The sequence below is a fragment of the Apis laboriosa genome, unplaced genomic scaffold, assembly GCF_014066325.1.
Source record: "Apis laboriosa isolate Shangri-la unplaced genomic scaffold, ASM1406632v1 scaffold23_cov150, whole genome shotgun sequence".
Lineage (NCBI taxonomy): Eukaryota > Metazoa > Arthropoda > Insecta > Hymenoptera > Apidae > Apis > Apis laboriosa.
The window spans coordinates 2763255-2788374 of NW_025222452.1; the positions used below are offsets into that span (position 1 = coordinate 2763255).

Here is a 25120-nt window from a genome sequence, read left to right on the forward strand (position 1 = left end):
ACATAACAATTTCCCTCAACTAATTTTCGCGAACGAGTTATTCGAACGTAGTTTCAAAGAAGACAGTAGTTTCTTTATCGAAATCGTACTTTAAAACCGCGCACAAATTCTCTAACCCTTCGCATCCCCTTCAGAAATTATATCTCTATGTATGTACATATTTATAAACGGAATCACCTAGTATTTTGATTTTTGATTTTCGTCGGTTGAAAAAAAAAAAAAAAAACGTAACAAAATATGATATAAAACCCTGTACTACGAGTACTACCATCCGTTTAATTTTCTAAGGTACAGTCACTGGCAAGAATCTCGATCTGTCGCCAACTTTCGGCTGAAATCTCAAATTGATCTTGTCCTTGTTGTCCTCGCCGACCTCGAGGAACGAGTTCCAATCCACCAAGAAGTAGAGGCCGCTTTTCTTTCTTGCAGGCAGATCCGTTACAGGTTTCCCGGTCGTTCCGCCGAAAGACTCCTCCAACGCCATCAAATTCGATTTGGATGTGACGGAAGAATCCTCCATTTTGATCGTGTCTGATTGATCGGAATCTCCTTTCATGGAATTTGTCTCCGTGGTAGTGATTAACGTGGTTTCTTCCGGCTCTGTTGACAAGTTCCATCATGAATTCACTCATTTAGATTTAGATTTAATTGCTGTTTCCGTTCCGAGGGGAACGACTGAACAAGATTTGAAAGGTATCGAAGTCGAGAGAAGTTCTTACTTAGAATCTGGCCACGTGCACCTACGTTATTTTGATAATTTCGACAGAACGATGCCGCGAATGAGAATGGATATTGTACAATGGGGAGGATGTTATGCGTGTATATAGTTAGGATTAAATTTCCTCTCGATGAAGAGAATAAACAGACGCGATTTCGTTAGGAAGATAGTTATAAATAGGAACGTTAGCACTCTATGTACAAAAGGTATTTCTTTAGCAATTAGCGAGGAAAAAACGAATAAGCGGATAGAAAGTGACGGTGGAATCTAAATTTTTACGCAGATCTTTCCCAGCGTTTATCCTTTTATGAGAAAGATCCAGGATCTTTCTTGTACGCCTTTAAAGAGAAGGTTTAACATAATGGAAAATCGGCCAGTCGATTGAACGTTGTTAGAAGATAGAAAGCGATTAAAAGTGTATAATAATAATAGTAATAATGAAAAAAACGTGTTGATGCATCTTTCCCAAATAGGCAAAGAAAGACGAGAAAGATAAATGCAGAAATTCGAAATCGAAGTTTCTTTGGTACGTGTAGTATATAGAGAGTACATTAGTGTCAGAGATCGAGTCAGATAGATTCATTTCTAATTCTATCGTACAGATCAGTTAGTACATTTCGAAATTTCCTTAATCCCTGAACAATCCTTCGAAACCATAACTCCGAGTTGCCCAAAATGTATATCATAAATTTCTTAATACCAGTTACAACGGTTGGAGATTCTTCTTCTACGATGGTAAACTGTACGGTGGTCGTCTCTTCCTGTTCTACCTCTTGCTTTTGCTCCTCTCCTTTCTGTTCCTCTTGCCTCTTCACCTCGTTTCTCGCGTCTTCGTCTTCGTGGATCCCGGCGATCTCTTCAAACTTCAAAGGATCTGGCCCATCTTTCAAAACCTTCGTCGCATTTCTCGCGTTTTGAACGTCAACCTTACCCTCCTGGACCAATTTTACAGTGTTCAGAAGCTGATTGATCTTGTTTCTCTGTTCCTCGTCCTTCACGTTCACCTCGTGAGGCTTGAACACGTGAAACTTGGACGTCTCGGTCGATTCCATGTCCTCCATGCTATTTATCACCTTTTTGCTACCCTTCCTGGAAATCAGCCCAATATTCTCCAGAATCCCTCTCATGTTTTCCGGTACGACCTCGATCACGGAGGGTGGTTCAGTGGTGAATCTCATCGACTTCTGCCTTCTGTCGTCGCTCGTTCCAAGTCCGAATTTAGCCAAGAACGCTCTCATCTCTTGATCCTTCACGCTAGAAGTGGGCAGAGGTTTGAAATTCGTGTAAGAATTAAAATTAATGGTTGTTCTTTGAGTGGTGGTGGCGGTAGGCTGACCCAGATTCGACGTTTGAAGACCGAATCTTTTGAACAACAGTTGAACGTCCGGGGTCAAATTTTCCACACCCTTCTTGATCTCAGACCCCGAATTTTCAAAATTCATATTCTGATCGATGATCGACGTTGCTTCGTCCCCAGTCGAGGCAGAAATCAACCTCTGAATGGTATTCGCGTCTGGTGCCTGGAACTTGTTCTCCGCCATATCCTTGCTCTTCTTATAAACATCTTCGACGTTACTAGTATTATCCGGTCGCAGACCGATCGACGCCAATAGATCCATCACTTCTGGCCTCATAGTGGTGGTGCTAGTGGTGGCTTGTCGAAATCCCGCAGAGTTCAACGAGTAAGTTGAACTGTACTTCATTTTAGGAGACGTGTTAGTAGGCATGGGCGTCACGTAGAGGGCAATTGGCGTTTCAGAATTCATCGTTAAAGCTTCGGCATTGCTGTCTTTCGTTAATATCTCCGATCTCTTTGTTGAGGGGATAGTAAGATCTTCAGATATGTTCGTGTTAATAGTCGGAAGAAACGGTATTTTGTCGAGTTTGGAAGGCAAGGTTGGATTCATGGTGGTACTCGGTGGCGCGTTGTAACGCCACTGACTCGACGTCAGTACGTTCTGATTCATCTTCGACCTCTCCAAGTCGATATTAATCTCCTTAGAAGCTGGTTTCGTAGTGGGTTCATCCGTAACGCTCGTGCTGTACACGATTTCCAATCCTTCGTTTCCCTTACTTCTGTAAATTGGATACTTGGCCGTAGTCGTCTTTTCGGTGGTGTACGCGTTCTTTCGAAGATTCTCCAGATTGAAGGTGAACCTGACCGGCGTCGGGTCAAGTTTCAACGTCTCCCTCAAAGGAACTTTGGTGCGCACTTCTGAATACGTGTCCCTGTGATTCTTGTAATGATTTTGCATCGTGGTTCCAGTTTGCTCTTTCGATACGCTCTTGTAGGAATCGCTAGTCGATATCAAATTTTCGGTGGCCAATGACGCATCGTTCTGTCCTCTCCTCCAATTATCCTCCTCGACTTCCTCGTTTTCGTTCTTTCCCATCGACGTTGAAAAATCGGAAATTATCCTCGTCATAGGTGGTTTCGTGTAAAGATCCTTCAAATTTCCAGCCGATTCTTCGGCACTGTAAGGAAGGACGACCATCAGAGCTCTTTGGTACAGATTCCTTGCTCTCTCCAATTTTTCTTTATCCTTGAACACCTTCAAATCCTGGGACGTGATGTTCTGCAGAATCTTGACTATTTCTTGTCTAGTCAATCGGGGCAGAGTGGAATCTTCGCGAACCTGTCTTTCGACTTCCTCGATCGTACGGTTGATTGAACTCTCGATCTCGAACCTCGATGGAAGATCATTGTCCTGGCAATGGCTCAGCCCGAGGAGGAGGAGCAGTAAAGAGAAAACCGCGAACTATGCAGACAATTATTGATCGGATTAAATTTAATTGAAATCGCATTCAACTTTAGAATGCCAATTGTATTCTGGGAATTAACAGATCTTGAATTATTGATACGTTACGTGATCTAAAATTGTTTCGAATAATTTTTTATTAGTTTCTGGTAAGAATTTATAAAAATCTGTTCCACATTCGCCATTATTCATACTTTTCTCGTACATCGGTGTAGTGCCACTAAAAATCGATTAATTGGAATTCTTTTTAGAGCATTGCCAACTTTTTACTTGAACTAGCTCGTTTCTCTAGTAAAAGAAGACTTTTTATCTAAGATTTTATCGTCGTGATAAACTTTTACAAAGTATTTTTTTCCAATTAACATAAATCAAGATTCAATGTTCTGGTTACTAAGTCATATCTATATGAACGTTACCTTCGAGTTTACGTAAAGTGGAGAGTGTTTTTTCCCTTCGAACATGTAGAAATAGATCGTAAATCCAAATGGCGAGTTTCTTTCATATTCATAAAGTGATTTTTATAAAATATTCTTGACTGAATTTGACGATCGAGAAAGTTGAACAACTTGGCTGCGTTATGCAATACAAGATAAAAATGAAATCATTTATGATATCTAGTAAAAATTATAAGTATAGAAGGATGAAATCTCGTGATGCCATAACTGTAATTTCCGGTAATGTCTCTTGCGCCATTATGAAATATCTCCATATTAATTATCTCGAGAAATTGTTGAAGCATAAATGACACTTGGTGGTATAAGAACTTATTATATTTTTTTAATTATACTATGATGACTAATTTTTATAGAAAACGGTTAAACGTTTAAAATACGTTATAAAATATTGTTCAGTTGTTAAATTTCAACAATATTTTGTACATTCTCGATTACAGACAACTTTCTAAACGTTTTCTATTTCTAACTTTTTGAAACAGTTATACTGTAACAACGATGCTATGCTACTTTGTAGCTTCGTTTTTATGGATCGAAAATTCGATCGAAAGAGAAAACAGGAAGGTGGATCATTTTAAAAACCAATTTTAAGATAATGATTCTTTTTCATAAAAAAGTGTTATGTCGATATGATTTTCTCTAGACATGAAATTAGACACGCTGGGTGATTTACCATGATAATGATCCTCGAAAACGAAAGTTACTTTCATCCTCAACAATACGACTCTTTTCACATATTACAAACGAGTCTATTGAATTTATAATCTACACGTGCTGTTTACTTGAACAAACGATTCAATGAAAAGTTTGTTAAAATTCCGATCTAAGATAAATAATCGCGATAAAAAGTATTTACGAATAATTTTTCTATTTAAATTCGATAAATAAAATTAAATTCAAAGCATAGTGAAACTACTCCTAATTATTCATTAGTCGTTCAACTTTCGATGTTTTTCCATTCACGAATTCGTTGCAACGAAAATCTAATAAATCGTGATTTAAATAATGAATTAATTTAAAATATTCAAAAAAAACTTGTCGTTATTCTCATAAATAAATAATATATTAGAATTCTCTAAATAAAATTGTATTGCGATCACACAATTGCTCGAGTTCATGCAATCATGAAGGCTGTTCACAGGTAAACGCGACTACTTGTCCCGTTACGAACAATCTCACTGATTTTTGTTACAATTAAAAATGAATAAAACACCACTCGAATTCTTAACACGTTCTTTTATACAAACGATAAAAAAATTCGATTTTTTTTTTTTATCGAAAACTACGAACAAATTTGCGAACAAAACTACGAATACAATAACACGAGAGACACCGAGAGAAACTTACCATTACGACAACCAATCGTCCGAGCACGCAGTTGACTACTGACTGAACGACTAAGGCCTACTTTCCAACTCTCTCTATCTCACCCGCTTATTTCGCCTCGACTGTCTTCCTGCACGAGGCTTTGGTCAGTATAATAGCTACGTCACAGCTCAACTCATCATTTGTCCTTTCCCTCCATTTTTCAGCACTTTAAACGGAATCTATCGATTCATGAGCACGATGCACGAGCTTTCCTCTCGTCGGTGATGTGAAATAGAAAGGTGGGCTTGAATCTTTCAAGTTCAAGGAGAAAGAAAGTGTCGAACGAAACCGGTTGTTTGCTTCTTCAATTTGTAATAAACGAGTATTGCGAACCGATTATTAAAACATACTATGTATTAAATGTATGTATTAAATGATGAAATATCATCATGAATCGAGATTTTATGATTTTACGGTTTTTGAAGTTAGAAATAAATTTTTCAGATAGATTTGTGATGGAAATATTTAATTTGTTTGAGGTTGATTTGATAAAAAAGAGATATCAGTTATAAAACATACGATTTTCTTTTACCGATTTTTTATCTTATTTTTTTCAAAGTAAAACAACATGTAATAAGAAGTATTTCGAATATTTAAAAATTATTCTATCTATGTCAAGTTTTATAATAATATTATAAATTAAAGAATTAAGATTTGTTAATTTTAAAAACGAAACGATAGAAATATATTCAATTGATATTTCATATTTCAGCTCGTAATCAAGCGCCAACAAGCAAGACAAAGAATAAATCAAATTGAAGAAAGATAGAGATAGATAAAAAAGATAGAGATAGATAAAAATATTGAAATCAGAGCCATCTTCAGAGAATGCCGCAAATGAAACACATAAAAAAAAGAATAGAAAATAGAAAAGAAAAAGGATAGAGATAGGATAAGAATTGAATATTAGTGCCATCTTGAATACTTTTAAAAAGATGTTTTTGGTACTCAAGAGATAGCGCTGATATACAATTCCTAGTCTATTTTATCCGTTTTGAAAAAATGTTTTCGATAATAAAGAGATGACACTGATAATCAATTCTTACTATTTCTATTTTTTTTTAATATTTTCTAACCTTTTTTTGTGTGTTTCATTTGCGACATTTTAGAAATAGGACTGATTTCAATATTTTTACTCTATCTCTATTACCACCATTTTTATTTAATTATTATTTGCTTTGTAATATTCATACAAAACAGATTTGTTTCTAATTCCTAAAAATAAAAAATATATTTATATATTATATAAATTATATAAATTATTATATATTATATTTACATACATTTATATTGATTTATTATGATTCATAATTTAATCTATTATTATATTTCATATATGATTTTTTTAAAAATTTGATCAATTTAAAAATTTTTAAATTATTTTTAGATTTTGAAAATAAAAATTTTAGATTTTTAAACTGTTATTTTTAATTTGTTTTTAAATATTATTTTACAATTTTCATTTTTCACTTCATTTTCGATAAATATTTTTATATACATTTTTTTAAAAATATTTGTTTGTACTATTATAAATAAAAATTAAAAATTTTAGTTCTTCTTATGTATTTTATAATATAATAAAAAAAAAATAACAAAATGTTATCTCATAAAAGAAATAAAAATAATAATGTCAAAACATAGTTAAGAGAAAAGATAACAAATATCGACTTAAAGATAATTCGCTTTATTGATTTTTCTAACCATTCATTATGACAAACGACATCCAACGTAGTAAAAGTGGGGATTTCACTCTCACTGTTCGCTGTTTAAGGTAGTCTCGCCTCACTTACGGTTTTCAAAACGGCTCGACCGTAAGTCTATTTATCCTGGTGAACTTTACAGAGAGAATAGTGGAAAAAAGAATTGAAAGTGTGGTTTAAAATTGTCTCGTGTTACGGTGTTTTCAAGATGGAGGTTGAATTTAAGAATCTGGGGAATTCTTTAAAAAATTTAAGCTGCGACTATACATACGTGCCATCTGCAATAGAACAAATAGAAAGTAAGTCGAATATTGCGACCTTTGTTCAATTGCATTTTTATTTTGATTTATTTTATTAAAATCTCGATAATATATATGGTACATTGAATAATAATTCGCATAACTTGTTACTTTATACTATTAATTTTATGCTGCCCATGTCGCAACTAACAACTTTCTTAACACGTGAAAGTTTAGAAGGAACTAAAATTAACTTGCTATAACCTATATTTTTTGTATTTTTAATATAATTTTTACTAATGAAAATTATTATTAATACAAAGAATAGAGTTTAATTAGAAAATAAATTATATTTATAGTTGTAATTGTTATTGTTATTGTATTGCTAGCAAAAAATTAAAGTAGTATATATTTTAAAACAATACAGTTAACGTTTTATCGAATTAAATAATATTTTTATATTAGACGAACGAACACACTTATTTAATAATTTCAATAATATGACAATAATCTTCATTTAATTATCAATAAATCTCTAAAAATATTTAATTAAATTAATTATAGTTACAATTTGTTAAATAATATCTTAAACTGAAATACTTAAAAGTATTTTTGTCCAAATAACATCGAACGTTTAATGTGCGCTGATTTATAGAGCATGCGCAGAAATAAACGCGCCGGTGAAAGTTTTACTCAAAGATTATATATATATATATACATGTTCCGTTATACGAAATATTACATTTCCGGGAAAACGATTATCGTTCAACTCAACGAAAATTACATGCGTATATCACTTAAAAAATACTATAAAAATAATTATTAAAATTTCGATATATAATGTCATTCTGTTTAAATAATTTTAATTTAAATACTACTTTCTCCAAGAAAATAAAATGTATCGCTAAGAACAAATGAATATAATTGAAGAGAGATGTATTAACGATGCTTTTTCTTTTTCCTTTCTTTTTCTTTTTCAATATTCTAAATTTTGTCCTAGAAAAAAATTGAACAAGATAAATATTTTTCTCTTTGATTCTTCTTTTCGAAAAAGTATTATATAATACATTATAAAATTAATATCATTGCATATATTCAAAACAAATGTAAATATATATATTTCAAAGTTCTCTTCAATTCAATTAAATTTTGCAATTTTGATAAAATTTTTTAAAATAAACTTTTTTTTCACAAAAATTGAAAATGTATTCGAAACTTTCCTCTGTAATAAATTTAAGAAACCTTTTTTTCTATATTTTAAAATCGTATTTCAAATATTTTAAAAACTATTACTATATTTTTAAAACTATATTTTTTCAATGTAATAAAATTTTTTATTACCATTTTTTGCGTTTTAAGAAATACAGCTAATTGTAAAGAGATTTAAATATAAATCTTCTGTTTCAAAGATACGGTATATTACACAGCTTATTACTTGTTATCTAACAGTATTTCTCTAATAGCCAATTTCTCAATTCATAATGCAAGAAAAAAAGGAGGGGGGGAAGAAATATAAATATACGATTTAATATCTAAAGATGAAAATATCGATTGAACGAGATTTTCATAATTTTAATTTTATTTTAAGTTTTTTTTAATCTTACAATCTTACAATCTTATCAATTATATTAATGATTAATTGAATAAATATCAAATATATATATATAATATCAAATTTATAAGACAATATATTTTTATTTTATCTCGGAATGATTGACTAGTTTTATCTCTCTAAATTATCGTTTTCGCAAATCATTTTCGTGGAATGATGCTTTTATCAATATCATGCACAGATTCAATAGATAAGCATATTGTAAATGTCTAATCTCTTATCAGAATGTTAACTAGATCATTAAAATATTTATCAATGTAATATTTCCAGGAATGTTTCTATAATTGCTATATAATGTTTATATAAGTAACAACTCATAATGATAACTACATCAATAGCACTGTTATCATTAATTTAACACTTTCAGGAATGTTTTTATAGTTGCTGTATAATGTTTATACAATTAATAATTCTAAATTGAATAGATGATAAAAAAAATTAGATTTATTTCGCACGGATTCTTATTTTTCTTTCGAATATTCTGTTTTCATTTTCAGGTTTCAGTACATTTGGTATAGGTTTATTAAGCTTTGGCGCCATACTCTCCACTTTGACGTTGTATTTCGCATTAGACGCTTGCTACAATATTTTCCATCAAAAGGAAACATGGTCCTACAAGAATAACAGTATCATGCTACTTTTGTTGTATCCTGTAGCGAGTATCTGCACTCTTACGGCTCTTGGAATACCAAGGTAAATCAGTTCATTTATTCATTTTTGGGGGGAAAATCTGTATAAAATGATCTTCGACACATCAAAATTAAAAACTTTAGAAGAAAAATTCAATAAGTCCATTTTTTTTAAATTCTCTATATCATAGCTAAAACAGAATATTTTAATATTTCAATATTAAGAAGGTAAAAGATTCAGCAGGTTTCAAGAAATAATTCGACGAATTTAAATTAAATTTAAAACCTTGACCTCTTCTAAAAATAAAGGAACGTGACTTGTCAAATTCTTCTCTCGATCGAAAGATAGAAATTGAGAGAAAAATAAAACAACACAATAGCATTGCGTCCCTTAACTCAAAATGCACCAAATTTTGTTCGAATCGATGATGAAGTAAACCAGAAAATCCACTTAAGGAAATCGAGGGGAAAAAAGAAATGGAAATCCGATAAAATATCGCACATGAGGAACGAAACAAAGGCCCAATTTGAGACACTTTTTAACGATCATAAAATAGAAGAGCAACCTCGTCCCTAATAATCTTGATTTTCCAAAGATAATCCCTATTCCAATGTGTCACACCTGCACTGGACCAAAATTTGATGGGTCCTCTCGATAACCCGAACAAGGTTGGGACAACGACACGAAAATTCCATCGCGAGAAAGGTCCATTGATATTTTCAACTCGTGTCCCGAACTCATTTTTCATTTCGAGGGAGGAGAAAATCTAAATTTTCAATTCGACCATTCTCTTCGTATACCGTTCACGTACAAACCGAATTTGAAATTATTCCCAAAGGCTATTTTATATTTTGATTAAGATTTTTCCATCGTTTCCAGGACCCAATTACTGTCGGAAGCCGTGATCCAAATATATCTGGCGATAGCCCTGTTTCGACTGTATCTGCTGTTGGTCTACGTGGGTTTCAAAAAGATCACGAAAACGCCGGCATTAATGCTGCGAGCGATGCCCTGTTGCTGTTGGCCCTGCCTCCACTTTCCAAGTCTTGAAATGACCGATAATAATTTGTCCTGGCTCCGACTGTTAGTCCTGCAACTTCCTATTATCCAGGTTATTTCTTCTTTTCTGCCTTTATCTTTTTGTCTCTTTTCTTGGCAACTGCTCCGGTAAAAAAAAAAAAAGTGATCGTTAACTGTTGATTGGTTTCTCGGTATCTACAGAAGGTCTGCGATTAGAATACATTCTCGGTATCGCTTAATTTTTTATAGAAAAAAAATCCTACATGTTCCAATGTAATTTTCTACCATTAGAACGTTAGAACGTTTTTCGTAACGAGAATTATGAATAAGCAACTATCTGATCGAATTTTTTACGTTGGAAAATTTATCGTTAATTTAGAAGCTAAAGATACGCGCGCTCGATCTTTTTTTCTTTTTTTTTTTTCTTTCAATGCAACAGTTATGTTATCCTTGCTAAAATTTCCTTATCTATTTCAGACTCTAATTTACAGCACGTTTCTGTTCATGTCGTTCGAGGAGCCCCGTCTCTCGGATCAATACGCGATTTTTTTCCAACCGCTTTCGTTGGCCAGCGTGCTTCTCGGAGTGTACGGGTTGACCGTTACTACGAAGAGTCTGCAAGAAGTCGCTCCAGGTAAAAATCGCGCATACTTAATTGAGAGGAAGGATTCTCCAAGTATAATCTGTTCCTGTTATCTCATCTCCGCTCCACGAAATTACAAGGGAGGCCGATTATAAAACAATTTTCTACCATTCCTCTCCCATTCTTCAAAAGAAAAAAAAAAAAAAAAAGCACCGCGAACGATTTACAAATTTGCATTTACACGATAAATTCGTTGTTAATTCGTACGCACGGATGGAAAGACAAGGTGGAAAAATATTAAAACGAGCGGAAAACGAGAATGATGGGACAGAATGATGCTCTTTCCCTTCCAAGGTTGACAATTATCGCGTGAGAGACCACACACAAGCAATGCGCGACAGGAAGCAATTTCGAAGCTCCTGGAAAGCGTCATTGTCTCTTGCAGCCTAATGGATGGGCACGGTTTTGACCTGCTGTCAATTTCACAGAGGCGAAACTTCCACGCAAGACCATAGTGACCCAGATAGTGCTGCTATTTTCGAAGCTGCAGGCGTTCATTGTGAAGGGTTTGGTGCAAACGGGCCTGTTTCCCTGCAATCCACCAATTACACCGCAAATTTACGCCAATGGTAAGTTCTTCCTATATTTTTCAACTTTAGAAATTAACGAACGCAAAGAATATATATATATATATATATATGCACTTCTTGAATCTTTTTCCAAGATGATCTTTCTTTAAAAAAAAAAAGAAAATTTTCGAGCTAGAAATAATTCAACTTGGACATTTATATTCTAAGAACAAAGTCTTCTCGAATATGAATACAAATTTCCTCGACGACGAAGACGACTGCAACTGGTATGGGAACACTGGTGGGGGGCACCATGATGAAAGAACACGGGGCTCCCATAACATTTCCATACGCGAGGGCCACAAATAAAGGAACGAGCACTGTTACTTTCCTCTGCCCGATTTCAGTTACCCACAATGCCCTGATGCTAATCGAGATGCTGTTGCTCTGCTACACGGCGAGGTACGTTTATTACGTCGACCTGGAAAGGGAGGAAGAGACTGGCGCGGTTGAGGCGACAGATCGGTCCAAAGACAAGAGCACGGAACAAGCGAACTCGACGAATAACAACGAGGCCAGCAACAGGCAGCCATCAACCTTGACTACGTGAGATTTTCACTCCTTGTCTCGACGATTTTCGACTTTTCTTTTTTCTTCTTTTTCTTTTTTTTTATTCACGAGTACGAGATCGTAATTTGTACGATCGTTTCGTTGAATCGTAATCTCTATTATCGTGGATGTAGTATCTATCGTATCGCTACTTTAAGACGATACTTTAGAGCGTGAGTGATTGAATTTAGATAGATGATGATTAAGAAATATAATAATGATATCCTTTGCGCGAATATTGTAATACTTGATTTTGTAGAAAAGAATATTGATCGTATAGGATATCTGGAATAATTGGGAAACAGTTAATGTCGTGGAAAAAGTTTCGTAGAATTTGCGATAATTTTTAATGATTTTGATCATGGTTCTTGAAATCATTCGAGGAAGAAAAATCTCAATTTTTATGTATATATAGAAAAAATTTCGAATAAATATTTCAATTATTTCAAACGATTGCTATTGATAATAATAGATAAGTACGATTAGATAGTAAGATTTTTATTAAAACGTTAATTATCGTTGATATTAGTCACTATCGTATTTTTTAAAGAATTGTGATAGAAATTAATAAAATTATACTCACAAATTCTATTTATTCCTTGCACCGACTTATTCGAATTGCGCAAACCGCGTACAACGAACGCATTCGTCGAAACGAAGAAACTCCTCACGATAACTTTCATAGAAAATTACGAAACTCTCTTCAAAACCAGTAATCGATCTTACGCAACATTTTACTTTTTTTTACATTTTGAACAATCTCTCGAGAATTCTGTCGTATTCTCGAATGAAAACCAAAAAAAAAAAAAAAAAAAAAAAAGAAAACGTCGTGAATATCGAATTACTGAAAAAGAAGAGGGAAGAGAAATTCTCTAAAATTGAAGCACTGTGTCGAATCATCGCTGCGACTTCTCCATCAGCGAAACTTTCTCGACGATGCCTACCGCAGCCTCTGCACAAGCATCGAAATCTCCAGCACGGAAGAAGAACCGGGAGCTGTCGGTCCAACTATGAGAACAGCCATACCTCGTAGTGAATTCACCACCCGTCACTACGCATTATCGCATCGCATGAACGGCTGACAGATCACAGTGGATACTCGACGAAATGACTTGCAGCCTACACACATTTACGAAACGTGGCTGAAGGGTACTCGACCGTTTTCGAGACAGAGAGAGAGAGAGAGAGAGAGAGAGAGAGAATGAGAAAGAGAGGGGGGAGGGGGGAGAACCACTTCGACGTTCTAACGCAATGCTCTCTCTTTTTCTCTCTCTTTTTCTCGAAGGAAAAAAATCGTTTAGGGAGAGGTGTGTCGTTCCATCGAAACGAAGAATACTGGAAGATATTATTCGTGATGTATAATTATCGTCGTGTGCGTAATCATCTTGAAATAACGGGTTGGAGTTTGGATTTTTTTTTTTTGTCAGTCTGTGTTTCAGAGATACACAGAGTGTACGGGTTTCTTGTATTGGGCTAATGATAGACGGCTAACCGTTGCACTCCTGGGGACAAACTTCTGTTTGTCGCAGAGGAGGATCGAATTCTTTGCTCCAACGTTTGGATCTACGGTAAGTATTCAGATGTTTCTAATGGATTTATAGTTCGATACGTTTCTCGTGATGATCCTGTTTATAAATAATATAATGTTACTCGTAGATTGGGATACGTGAAAGGTGTTTACATACGTGCAGCTGGATGAAATTTCTTTTAAGAAGGACTACGGTAGCCGAGAGAGAGGATTGTGCTAAGTCAAAAAATCAACATTAAGGCGCGGGGTCCGCGTCTTGAATAGAATTTTTTGTTCGGAATAAGTATTACTACTACAGATATATATCTCATCGAAAAGGTATAAAGGTAAAAAGGTATTTCACAATCGTTTTAAAATTTATAAACTGTATTTAAATAAGAAACAATGTAAAACATGCAAGAGATATGCTAAGACTCTTTACAAAATTCGAAAATATTTTACGAAATGCATGATTTCATTCTTTCATCGACGACAAATTCTTCGAACTTTATTTCTCCAAAGGAAAGTGAATTTAAATTTCTGATGATCAAACTTTGCTCTCTTTCTCTCTCTTTCTTTTGTAAATAGAAACATCTCCATGAGATTTCTTTTTTTAAAAATCTCGCGTCAAAGAGATTTGCAAATTCGCAAAGTATCGGTCATTTCCAAAATTCTTAATTCATAATGAAAAAATTAATTTTCACCTCTCTTCGCCTCAATCGTTTCAAAGATTCGAGCGAAATAGTAGAACTCGATCGATACATTTTTGAAAAAAACGATACTTCTCAATTACCGAGAACAGACATCCAATCTTTGTTTCAGACTCGAGAAGAACGGAGGCAAGTAGAAGATGGACAATAGAAGCAGCGAAACAAAGTTTGAAATTCGAAGAAACCCCTCGAAGAGTTTCTCGAAGTCGTCTCGTTGGCGCGGAGGAGGAAGAATGTCGGGAAGAATTATCACCGGCGCGCATCAGGAAGTGTCCCATTACATTCGTGGCGGCACGCCGATTTTTCTCTTTCCATGTTTCGGAACGATCGATCGTCACCACGGTGGCGCGACTTCTTTTCGGTACGTACAGGCCGAGCATAGACCCTGCAGGGATATTAATATTCCGATAACGTGTCCGGATATATATTAACCGTCTTTGTTCCTTCCAGACTTCTTTCCTCTTTCTCTTCTGTCCCCGCGACACAAGATGAACGTTCTCGAGATAAGAAGAGGAGTTCCACGAAGACTTACCTTCCACTTTATTATTCCTCCCCGTGCTCATAGTTTCTGGCCCGCGGCTCGCTTTTGCCCCCGACCTTGCAACTATTATTACAGAACGTGGCGAGTTTCACGATGCAACGGACACGAACGTGAAACGAGCCACGCGTTTCGCTTCGAATCTTTGTAACTTTCGACCACTTGGCATTCGTTGCCAACGTCGAAACAACCGTTTCCGTCGGTAAGATAAGATGGTGGATGGAATTTTCGTGGAAACACATCTAAATGATGCCATTTCCTTCTCGATAACTCTCGAACGTGAACTCGATATTTAATTAAGATCGCTTTTTCGTTTCGTAAGTTCGTTTCGTAAAGCAAAATCTTTCTTTTGAGATTCATTGAGAAAGAAGCGAGTATTTGTACCGTATCGTAGATAATCACATATTTTGGAACACCGATCACTATAAGAATATTTATGCAAAATAAAAATTTGTACGATTAAAGAAATCGAGATTCAAATAGAGATTCGTCAAATTTCACAATACGTATTATACTTTATAAATATCTTGCATCTCTTTTGAATAATATTATTCTGTAGACTTTCTTTACACTTTTACACATTTTTCGTAAATGCATAAATATCCACAAAGTATTGATCGCATCGGCATTAATTATTACTACTATTTCTCCGCTTCATTGATTTTCTTCCAACCATCGTCGAACGTGGCTCGAAAAATATACTCGAAACCGGCAATCACTCGGATGATCACAAGCGAGACCAGGCGTAATGACGGGGCGGAATCATTAAAATCGATCAGATTGGAAACGTAATCGCGATTTCCAACCACGAATCCCTTTCTTGCCAGGCATCGGTCGGCTAAACCATAGAGCAAGGAGAAGCGCACCGTAAACGGGTTCGTGAGGGGACGTTACACGCCGCTCCCAAAGTATATTGCGTGCCCCCTCATTTTTTGACCGATTTGAGGGCCTGCTGCCTACCTGCAACCTGGGCCCACCGACCCCACAAAACACTCTCCATCCCTTTCTCGGCCCTCTTCCTCCCTCTTCACCCCTCCGCCGCATTTATCCGCCTCCCAACTTTTTTCCTTTTCCTTTCATCGCGCAACCTTTTTCCTTCGGAACCGTAATCACGATCGAGATTCGAACAGCGTAATAGATTTAACAGTTTCTTTTGATCCCCTCGCGGTTGCGGGATCGATTCGAAGGGAGGCCGAGGGAAATCTCTTCCTCTCTTCTTTCATTCGAAAGAATCATCGATTCGTTTATTTTAAACGAGTTGGCGCAAATGTGATACGATATATACATATATATACGAAATATAAGACGAGTTTAATTTAAAATCTGAGGTATCCTTAACTGGTAATTATGTTAATCATAATCATAAATTTGAAACGGGATTTCGAATGATCGTAGCGAAGTATAATAATTAACATTGTATGGGAAGAATGAATTTACTCGTTATATTTGATTTGAATCGTGGCGATATCGATTAAATACACCACTGGATGGTAAAAAAAAAATGTTTTTGATGGGGTTTAAAGAACAATAATAAGGCAAATTATACGTTTTGCATCGCAAGAAAAACGATCGAATTACTCTTAAGTAGGGGACATCAAGGGTAGATTGGGACACGGAGTGCAGTGATTCCGAAATTGTTGATTGGTAATCTTCGGTGGAACTAATTAAGGCGGCCGACTTGGATCCACCGTCCAAATTGTTTTCTATGCCGGCTTCCCCTCTGTCTCGAATAGATAGCCTTGGGAGATCTTTTTTAACCCGTGGAATGGGTTAACGAAAAAAAAAAAAAAGAAGAAGAAGAAGAAGAAGAAGAAGAAAAAGAAAGAATCGACGCGACAAGATATTTTGCGACCTAATGAACCGGCATAACGTCTCTTAACGTAATTATCTTTATGATTTATAATAAACGCGTACTCGTTAGTTCGACATTTTTCTGGGGCCGTTGCAATTTATGGATTCCCGAGAATTTCAACTGGATTTCTTCTGGCCACGCGAGAATCAAACTTAACGAACGAGTTACGAATTAATTAAGAAGATATTAATTTTTTTCGCGAATGCTACATCTTCGAGTAAACAATATTACATCATATAAATGAAAAGAATTTAATTTAAATATAAAATCTATCTTATTTTATTTTTCTTATCATTCACTCAATGGAATCTGAAAATTCCAATTTTTTTTACAAGCTCAAAGTTTGTGGGATAACATAATTCTTCTGTATTATCATATTTTAATATGAAGTCAAAGAATTGAATTTCGTAGCAAGAAAGAATATTCGAACGATATTTCTTCGGACCATAAACCAACCAACAAGAGATTCTCTCTCAAAAAAATCGGATAACAAAGTTGGCTCTAATTCGTTCCCTATATACTTCTTTCGATCCTTCCCTTCGATGTCGAAAAAAATCTCGTCAAATCCAACAGGTCTAATTTGAGGAAACACACGCCGATATTGTACAACAATACAGGTATTGTTTGCCGAGGGTGTAAAAACCTCTATTCGTGAGAGAGTTGAAAATCATCTTGAAAAAGAAAGAAGCCGTTTCGTTTTCTTTTTCATCCCTTGGCCGACTTAGCGCCCGGCCAGATCCATAAACTCTCGCAATAAAAACGTAACTTAACACACCACCTCCATCCCGGATATCTTTGAAAATTTTACGCCCTTCTCGTTTAACGAAGCCGTAATCGCTACTTGGAGAGAATTGTCGCGCGCCGCCACTTGGATCGAGTGGTTGGCTCTTCTTGGAGGCGACGTTACAATTTTCCTGTCTCGGGAAGGGGAGGGGAGAGGATCGGCTGCAGGAAATTCGGCGCGATGCGCGACGAGGATTTCCAGATCTCGGGGAGGGGGAGAAGCGCGTGGCCATCTGCGGCGCGCGCGGAGGAATCGGAAAACGCTTTTCGGTGGATCGTCGACATATGGCACGCGGGACCAGACTTATCTCGAGGAAAAAATACGCCTCGAAGGCGCGGCCGTGTCTGCCGAAAATGTTGCGGAGGTGGAGACGAACGAGGCGGCTGAATCCCTGCCCAACCGATGGATTCGAACGTCGTTCTTTCAAACGAGAATTAAGCTTGGGGATTTACCTGGGCCTGGTTTGGATACCGTTTGTCGAAAAATTGTAACGGATGGTTGATTGATTTGCCGCTTTCATTGCCGTAATAAGACACGTAAGATTAATAAAATTTCTCTAAATTGGTACTTCGTGTAATTGTGTATCAATGGCAATATATGGGGATATATTATTTGGTTTAGTTAGATATACATAAATAATTGTAAATTTAGAATTAAATCCAATGATTGGCATTTCATTAGCATTATTTCCCACGAATGAAGAAGAATATTTTGATAGGACACCCAGGAAACCTATTCATCATTCTCTATAAAAGTTTCGAAACACACTTTTGCCCTGTTCCCAGTTAATCGATCAAATCTGGAGTCTCACCCAGCGATTTAAAATTCCACGATTGTTGGCATAGTGTGATCGAAGTAAAACGTAAACACACTCGATCGATTTATTAGATTCTAGCTTGATCTCTACAGCTAAACTATTTAATTCGTTCAAAAAGATATCTTCGATTAATGAAACTATCGATTCAAGTTTATATTATCGATTCAAATTTTCACCCATTTCCACCAAGGGAAAAAAATGGAAAGAAAGGAAGAAACATCATTTCTACAGATTTTGACGCGTTTCAGGAAGATGGAAAGGATCAGATCACCGGCGATCTATCATTCGAAAGAGAAGAAGCAGAAGCGTCGGTGTGGGTCAAAGTGGCCGTGAATTTTCGCCATTCGGCCCCTATTCGTCTTGGTTCAGCCGTTCTTCCACGCGACCATATGGTCGCCGACGGCGTGGTCCATTATTTTCTACAGGATTCTGGGCATAAAAATGGAAGAGGCGGGGGTAAGGGCAGTTGGCCCTCCACGAAATTGCCCGAAAATTGCCCTCGACATTGGCGTTCCCTTCGTTTTTTTTCCCCGGATAATTTCATAATTTTAATTTGAATTTCAATGCAATGCTCGCGCCAATCACCTGCGAGAATAGCTCCTCCCGACGTTTAGGAATTAACCCTTCGCGCTCGAATTTATCTCCCTAAAGATTGTTCTAAAGATCGTTACGTGCTGTCGATTGAGAAAGCATTTATTAAATCGTGTGAGATGTAGAAGCTTAATGATCGATCTAACCTCTAAGGATTGCTTTAGTAAAAGACGAAATTTTTCTTTTTAGGACACATTGAAAACGAGGACATAAGATTTTGAATTAAATTACTTGGAAAATTTTATAAACGAAAAATTTATGAACGAAAGAAAACACGAATGATATTTTTTGTAAGCAATTTCTTGAATTCCATTTATGCTAATGTAAGCTCTTTCGGCTTATGTTCCTCTTATAATATATTTATTTTACGTGGATATTCATTCTTTAAACGATTAACCATACAAAAACTTTATAAAATACATATTTAAAGTTCAAAAGAAAGATACATCCTTTAGATTTCTCGAAGATTTGAAACGGATCGAAAAGTGTCACGCATACCAGTGAAGACTTATCCAATATACGAATATACGTAACATAAATTTTTACGTGAATCCGGATTCTCTTTCAATTCTCAACGTTATTTATGAATTTCTCATAACTTCCATTATCGGTTCCATACGAGGATATAAAACTATTAAGGGGAAGGATGAAATAAGAAAAGAAATAGAGAGAGAGAGAGGGAGGAGGAACGTTTGGATCGGAGCCTCAGACACTTACACACAGCAGCACGTTCTCCACATCCTTTCTATTCCATATCTTCTAACTTTCCTTTTTTTTTTTTTTTTACCCGTTTCGCCTCTCGACTTTCCTTCCTCGTCTCTATAAAATATGCTAAATCGCCCGCGGAATCATGGCGCCCGCTCTCTCCCCCAACGCTGTTATTTACGAATTATGAATGTTGTAAGACAGAGCATAATGATCGCGACCAGGCCGGGCCAATTTTCGCCGCTTTAAGCACCGTATCCTTGATGCGAGTCCGGGGCCCCCCTTGTCGGCTTCGAGCGTGCCCTAGGAATTCTTAGGATCGATCGTCATTCGTCCACTCTCGAAATGAGTTACACCATACTCCTCCTCCCCCCCTTCCTATACGCCATTTCTCGATGAAAGGTCACGGTTCTAATTAATTTTTCGTTTCGACCGGAACCCGACCGCATTAACCTCCCCACCTCGTTTTCTTATTTGCATACGTAGTTTTTAAAACTAGTTTTCTAAGTTTCGCTCTATTTTAAGCTTCCTCGCCAATTTTCTCCAAAAATTACTCCGATTAATAATAGAAAGTACAAGTAGAAAGTAGATTAAATTCAATTTGGTTGAATTATAGATTAAACACCGAGAAAAAATTATTAATTCTTTAAGTCATATCAAACAGTTACTTTGTACATAAATAAATTTGATGCTTACGATTAGAAAACTAGTTTTCTAAGTTTCGCTCTATTTTAAGCTTCCTTGCCAATTTTCTCCAAAAATTACTCCGACTAATAATAGAAAGTACAAGTAGAAAGTAGATTAAATACAAGTTGGTTGGATTATAGATTAAACACCGAGAAAAAATTATTAATTCTTTAAGTCATATCAAACAGTTACTTTGTACATAAATAAATTTGATGCTTACGATTAGAAAACTAGTTTTTTAAGTTTCGCTCTATTTTAAGCTTCCTCGCCAATTTTCTCCAAAAATTACTCCGACTAATAATAGAAAGTACAAGTAGAAAGTAGATTAGGTACAAGTTGGTTGGATTATAGATTAAACACCGAGAAAGAATTATTAAGAATTTTTTTAAATCATAACAAACAGTTACATAAATAAATTTCGATCCTTACGATGAAAAATGACTCTAATCGATACAGTACGAAATATTCGTATTGTACAAAACCAGGAAATTGGAGGGGAAGGAGGGTAAAGAGAGATAGGAAATTTTGGACAAATTTGCCGCGGCCGGGATCGGCGAGTCTCGGCGAAAAAAGGACGATACAGGGGATCGCTTAATATGGAAAAAAGCCGTGGCGCTGTGGCAATCAAGGTGGCTGTGGTTTGCGGACCGCGCCGTTTTTGCAGCATTCGCATGCTTTTTTACGAGGCACCATAGCGAAACTCTCCTTTCGAGAGGAGCAATTACAGGGCCCCGGGACGAACAACACGCGGCTGCGGTTGTTCCGCGGCGACGGTGGACGAAAACGACGGGCGCCCATTCAACGTTGGCGAACACGCGTGGAACCACGTGCATACGAGATTATCGGGACAATATCCCCGACTCGGGGCCATTGTGCGAAAAAGCGAGCGACGCGGGATGCACCGACGGGATGGCGGCGACAAGAAAAAAAAAAAAAAAGGATTAAAAAGGCGAAAGGAAAGGGAACGCCGAGAAAGAGAACTGACGGCTGGAATCGTATTTCGTCACGCGAGAATATATTTAGAGATAACAGCGAAATGACAGGGAGTTCGATCGAGGTATCATTCGAGGAATACTTTTAACGAGGAATGAGCTTCGAGATACGCAGTGGAATGACGGTGTTGCGCGCGTGTAATAAAGCTAAGTGTCGCTTTAGGCGAGAAAAGTGCACGTTTTAGTCGCATCTCTTGCACGTCAATTTTCTGGCTGGTAATAATATCATCGATGAAAATCACTCGGGTTCTAACTTTTATTTTTTATCTTCCGTAATAATACGCGTGTTAAAGTGGAATGAAATTCTATCGAGTTTCGAAACACTTTCGGGATCAAAGAATCTCGAAGGTCTAACAGTTTTTCAATTTACTTTTTTCTCTTTAAGTTTTAATATAATACCGTATCCGAATACTTACCGTCCTCTGTTGACGAAAGTCGCACAAGTCGTGTGCAGCGCAGCTTTTATCACGAAGGTCTGCGGAGAGCAGAAACCACAGGAGCCTTTGAAACCGTTCTGCAGCACGGAAATTTCTGAACATCCCGGGGGGTGATTCGGCAACAAAGACCTACCGTGGGGATGAGAGTGCAAGAAACGACGGTCGAACCGCAGTTTTCAGCCAAAAAGTAAGCCTCGGATAAATTAGGTAATTGCCGCAGTAGCGTCGACGAGGGCGAAAGCCTGGAAAAGGGAATACGAAACAAAGACTTAGACCTGCTTTTGTAGAAACGAAAGAGCGATTGATTTAAGACAATGAAACGATGGAAACGGTGGCGCCTTTCCCTCACCCCCACCCAACTCTAAATCAACTCGAAAAATTCCAATTCGAAGTTAGTGCCGTCGTAAAAACGGGCGACAACGTCGGGTTTCACGATGTGATTTACGAAGGGCGAGGAGGGGAAAAAAATTTTCGCCCGCGCCTCGTCGAGGGCGTTCCGAACCCTTAATTGCTTGGATAAACGCGCTGCCCACCAGCTTTCCAAAACGACTAGTTTTTCAAAACGAGGGGTGACATAGTTAATTTGACAGAAGACAGAAAGCAGTAGTAATTCTACGGTTTATTTTTTCCGCGACGATTGTATCCAGTGACGGGGAAAATTTAATAGTTGAAGTTACTTGGACAAGTTATTGTTCAAGACGTGATAATAATCGGAAATGATTGTAATGCCAAACGGTCGAGGTTGTACGAAAAGCGAATCGACTAGAATAGCTACGAATAAATGTTATTCAAACATTTTAATAAGGCAATCGATTGAGGTAAGTTTATTCGAAATTTTTAACTAGTTACTTTTCCTTTTCTCCATTAATTCCTTTTTTCTATTTTCTCATTTTTCAATATTTTCAATATTTATAGGACATATTTTTTGCGTTATAATTTAAATTCTGAAAATCATAAAATTAGGATAATAAAATATCAAATAAAATAATCGTATTAAAAATTAAAGAAATCGTTAATGCTTGGATTATCAAGATATTAATATTATTTCGCTGAATATATAATTTCAGATATCATGTTGATATAATACGTATAAAGTATAGTCGAGTTTCCAAGAAGAAACGGTATGGAATGGGGAGATGGTTATAAATTTCATTTTCTCGAGAATTTGTCAGAGTAACATATTGGCGGGATACCTAGCCTCTGGAGAGGTAAGGTCGGTGGCTAAACGTTCAATAGCTATTCAGGGGATCCTCCTGGTTACCACCTGTCCTCCCGAGGGAACGTTTCGTTTTAAGAAATCTCCTCTTCCTTCTCTTCTCGTTCTATCCGGCAGCCGGTGTGGCGTGGAAAGCCAGCGCTAATGTCCCTCCGATGACAATAAAAATTTGTCGCCAGCATATTTGACGCGAAAACTGGCTTTCAAATCGTTCTCCTTGGAACCAGAACAAAGAGGCGGCCTAAATTTTCCGCTTTGCCGCCCCTGTTAGCTGCTCGAACGCCGTCTCCCGTCCTCCCAAGGAAGAAAGATTCTCGATTCTCGAGGGATGCAAGGTGTTTCTCAAAGATAATCCTTCGCGCTACGAAAATTCGAAATTAAGCGGCGCTTGTCGTTGTTAACTCGATCAGAAAATCGAGAAAAAAATGTTCACGTTCGACGGAACGTGAGGTTAAATGGTTTTCTCGGACGAAAAAAAAAAAAAGAAATTGTTGAAACAATATTTGAGAAAAATATTTCCTTTGTACGTGCACGCGAGAGGATTAAAGGCGAAGCAAGCGAGAAAGGCCGAAACGGGGCGCAATATTTTTCCAGGGCAGATAAGCCCACAATTTAACTTCACGCACCCCCGACGTTTCACAATCCGATAGGCAAACTTCTTTTGTTATACACCGTTTCCCTTCGAGCTATGCATTCGCACTTATACCATTGTGAATACCCTAGCAATACCGTTGCCAATATAGTTACGGTAATAATTTTTCGTTGTATTTACGGTATCTGAAACTCTAGGAGAAAGGAAAAATCGACAATGGTTGCTTCTGTTATTCGCATTATATTCGAATTTTTCTTTCTTTATTATTATTATTATTATTATTATTATTATTATTATTATTATTATTATTATTATTACTATTTTAGATATATACATTTAAAAGGAAACTGGACGACAGAGGTACATTGGATAAGATCTAAATCTTGACCATCGACGAGGTTCGTGCGCGGCTTCGATTTGAATTCCATCCGAAAGAGGATGAACGTGGCCTGGTTCGAACGAGATCGCGCAATCTGACGGAAAATCGAGATTCACGTAATCCCTCGCGCGGAGGATTACGGGTGACGAACAATGCTCAGAAGGCGACGCGAGGAAGAAATCGTGCGGAAGATGTTACACGACGATAGTTGGTCGGTCGAAGAAGGTCGGGCCGAGATTAGGGGAGAGGAATGTTGGAGGAGACGGTCGTGGATTACGGATCCTATGAAAACATCTCACACTTACGGCTTTCGGGGCTTTAGTCGAGGTTTAGGGGTTGGACGAGTTTTCGCTTCAAACAAGGGATTTTTAGTCCAAACAGGCGTGGACAATGATCCATTTATGCGAAAATCTTTCAGATATATTTCCGTTTACTCCGTGTTATTATTGGTGTAATGAGATGCAAAAATTGTTGTACTCCCGAAGCTTTTCTTTGGGAAAAGAGGGTGTTGAAAGTTTCGAGACAGGGATAAAGTTTTTCTTTATTCGCTCCCGAATATTTCTCGCTTTATTCATTAGAAGTAGCCCATCTTTTAAATTTTTGACGTTTCCATTACAACGGAACCTAAGAGGAATAAAGCGAAACGTGCATCGAATTTACTCCACGGGCGAGAGAACGATCATTCGAATGATCATTCGAGATGCGGCAGAATTCCCTTGGGATTCTCCCCTGATCTGTGCGGTGAGAAAGCTTAAACGAGCTTTCCGGAATCATGCGCGACGCGTGCCCGATGCATTTACCATGAACGATCGATCACTACGTATTTATATATAAACGATGACGAATATTTATCCATCCAGTTCGATTTTGCTTCGAGTGACTAAAAGTTTTAGAAAAGTTAGTAGGAATGCGAAGAAAAGAAATAGAAGAAGTAGAAAGTGAATGAAAGAAATCGGTCGAGTTTGAATTTTATTACTTTTCCAAAATTCTCAGAAAATCGATTTAAAAACAACCGTTATTACCAAGTCCATTTGTTTGTCGAAATTTGCAGTTT

General features: G+C 36.7%; 2 protein-coding genes across 6 annotated transcripts; one reads left to right on the plus strand and one right to left on the minus strand.

Annotated features, from left to right (window-relative positions):
* Positions 1 to 35: 35 nt before the first annotated feature.
* LOC122713428 lies at positions 36 to 4170 on the minus strand. Its single transcript, XM_043933861.1, has 3 exons — positions 4135 to 4170; positions 1419 to 3477; positions 36 to 600 (listed from the first exon to the last, which is right to left on the minus strand). The coding sequence occupies exons 1-3, from the start codon at positions 4168 to 4170 to the stop codon at positions 284 to 286; spliced, it is 2412 nt and encodes an 803-aa protein (XP_043789796.1). The 3' UTR covers positions 36 to 283.
* A 2872-nt stretch (positions 4171 to 7042) lies between these two features.
* LOC122713277 (organic solute transporter alpha-like protein) lies at positions 7043 to 16828 on the plus strand. 5 transcript variants are annotated; one of them, XM_043933601.1, is made up of 10 exons: positions 7043 to 7296; positions 9346 to 9541; positions 10358 to 10589; positions 10976 to 11132; positions 11570 to 11710; positions 12058 to 12256; positions 13144 to 13827; positions 13916 to 14121; positions 14569 to 14837; positions 14927 to 16828. In XM_043933601.1, exons 1-7 carry the CDS (start codon positions 7206 to 7208, stop codon positions 13271 to 13273), a joined length of 1146 nt encoding a protein of 381 aa, XP_043789536.1. In that variant the 5' UTR covers positions 7043 to 7205; the 3' UTR covers positions 13274 to 13827; positions 13916 to 14121; positions 14569 to 14837; positions 14927 to 16828. The 5 variants fall into 5 exon arrangements, with proteins under 5 accessions (XP_043789536.1, XP_043789535.1, XP_043789537.1 ...); XM_043933600.1 differs by having other exon boundaries at positions 14589 to 14837; XM_043933602.1 differs by having other exon boundaries at positions 13916 to 14113.
* The last annotated feature ends 8292 nt before the right edge of the window (positions 16829 to 25120 follow it).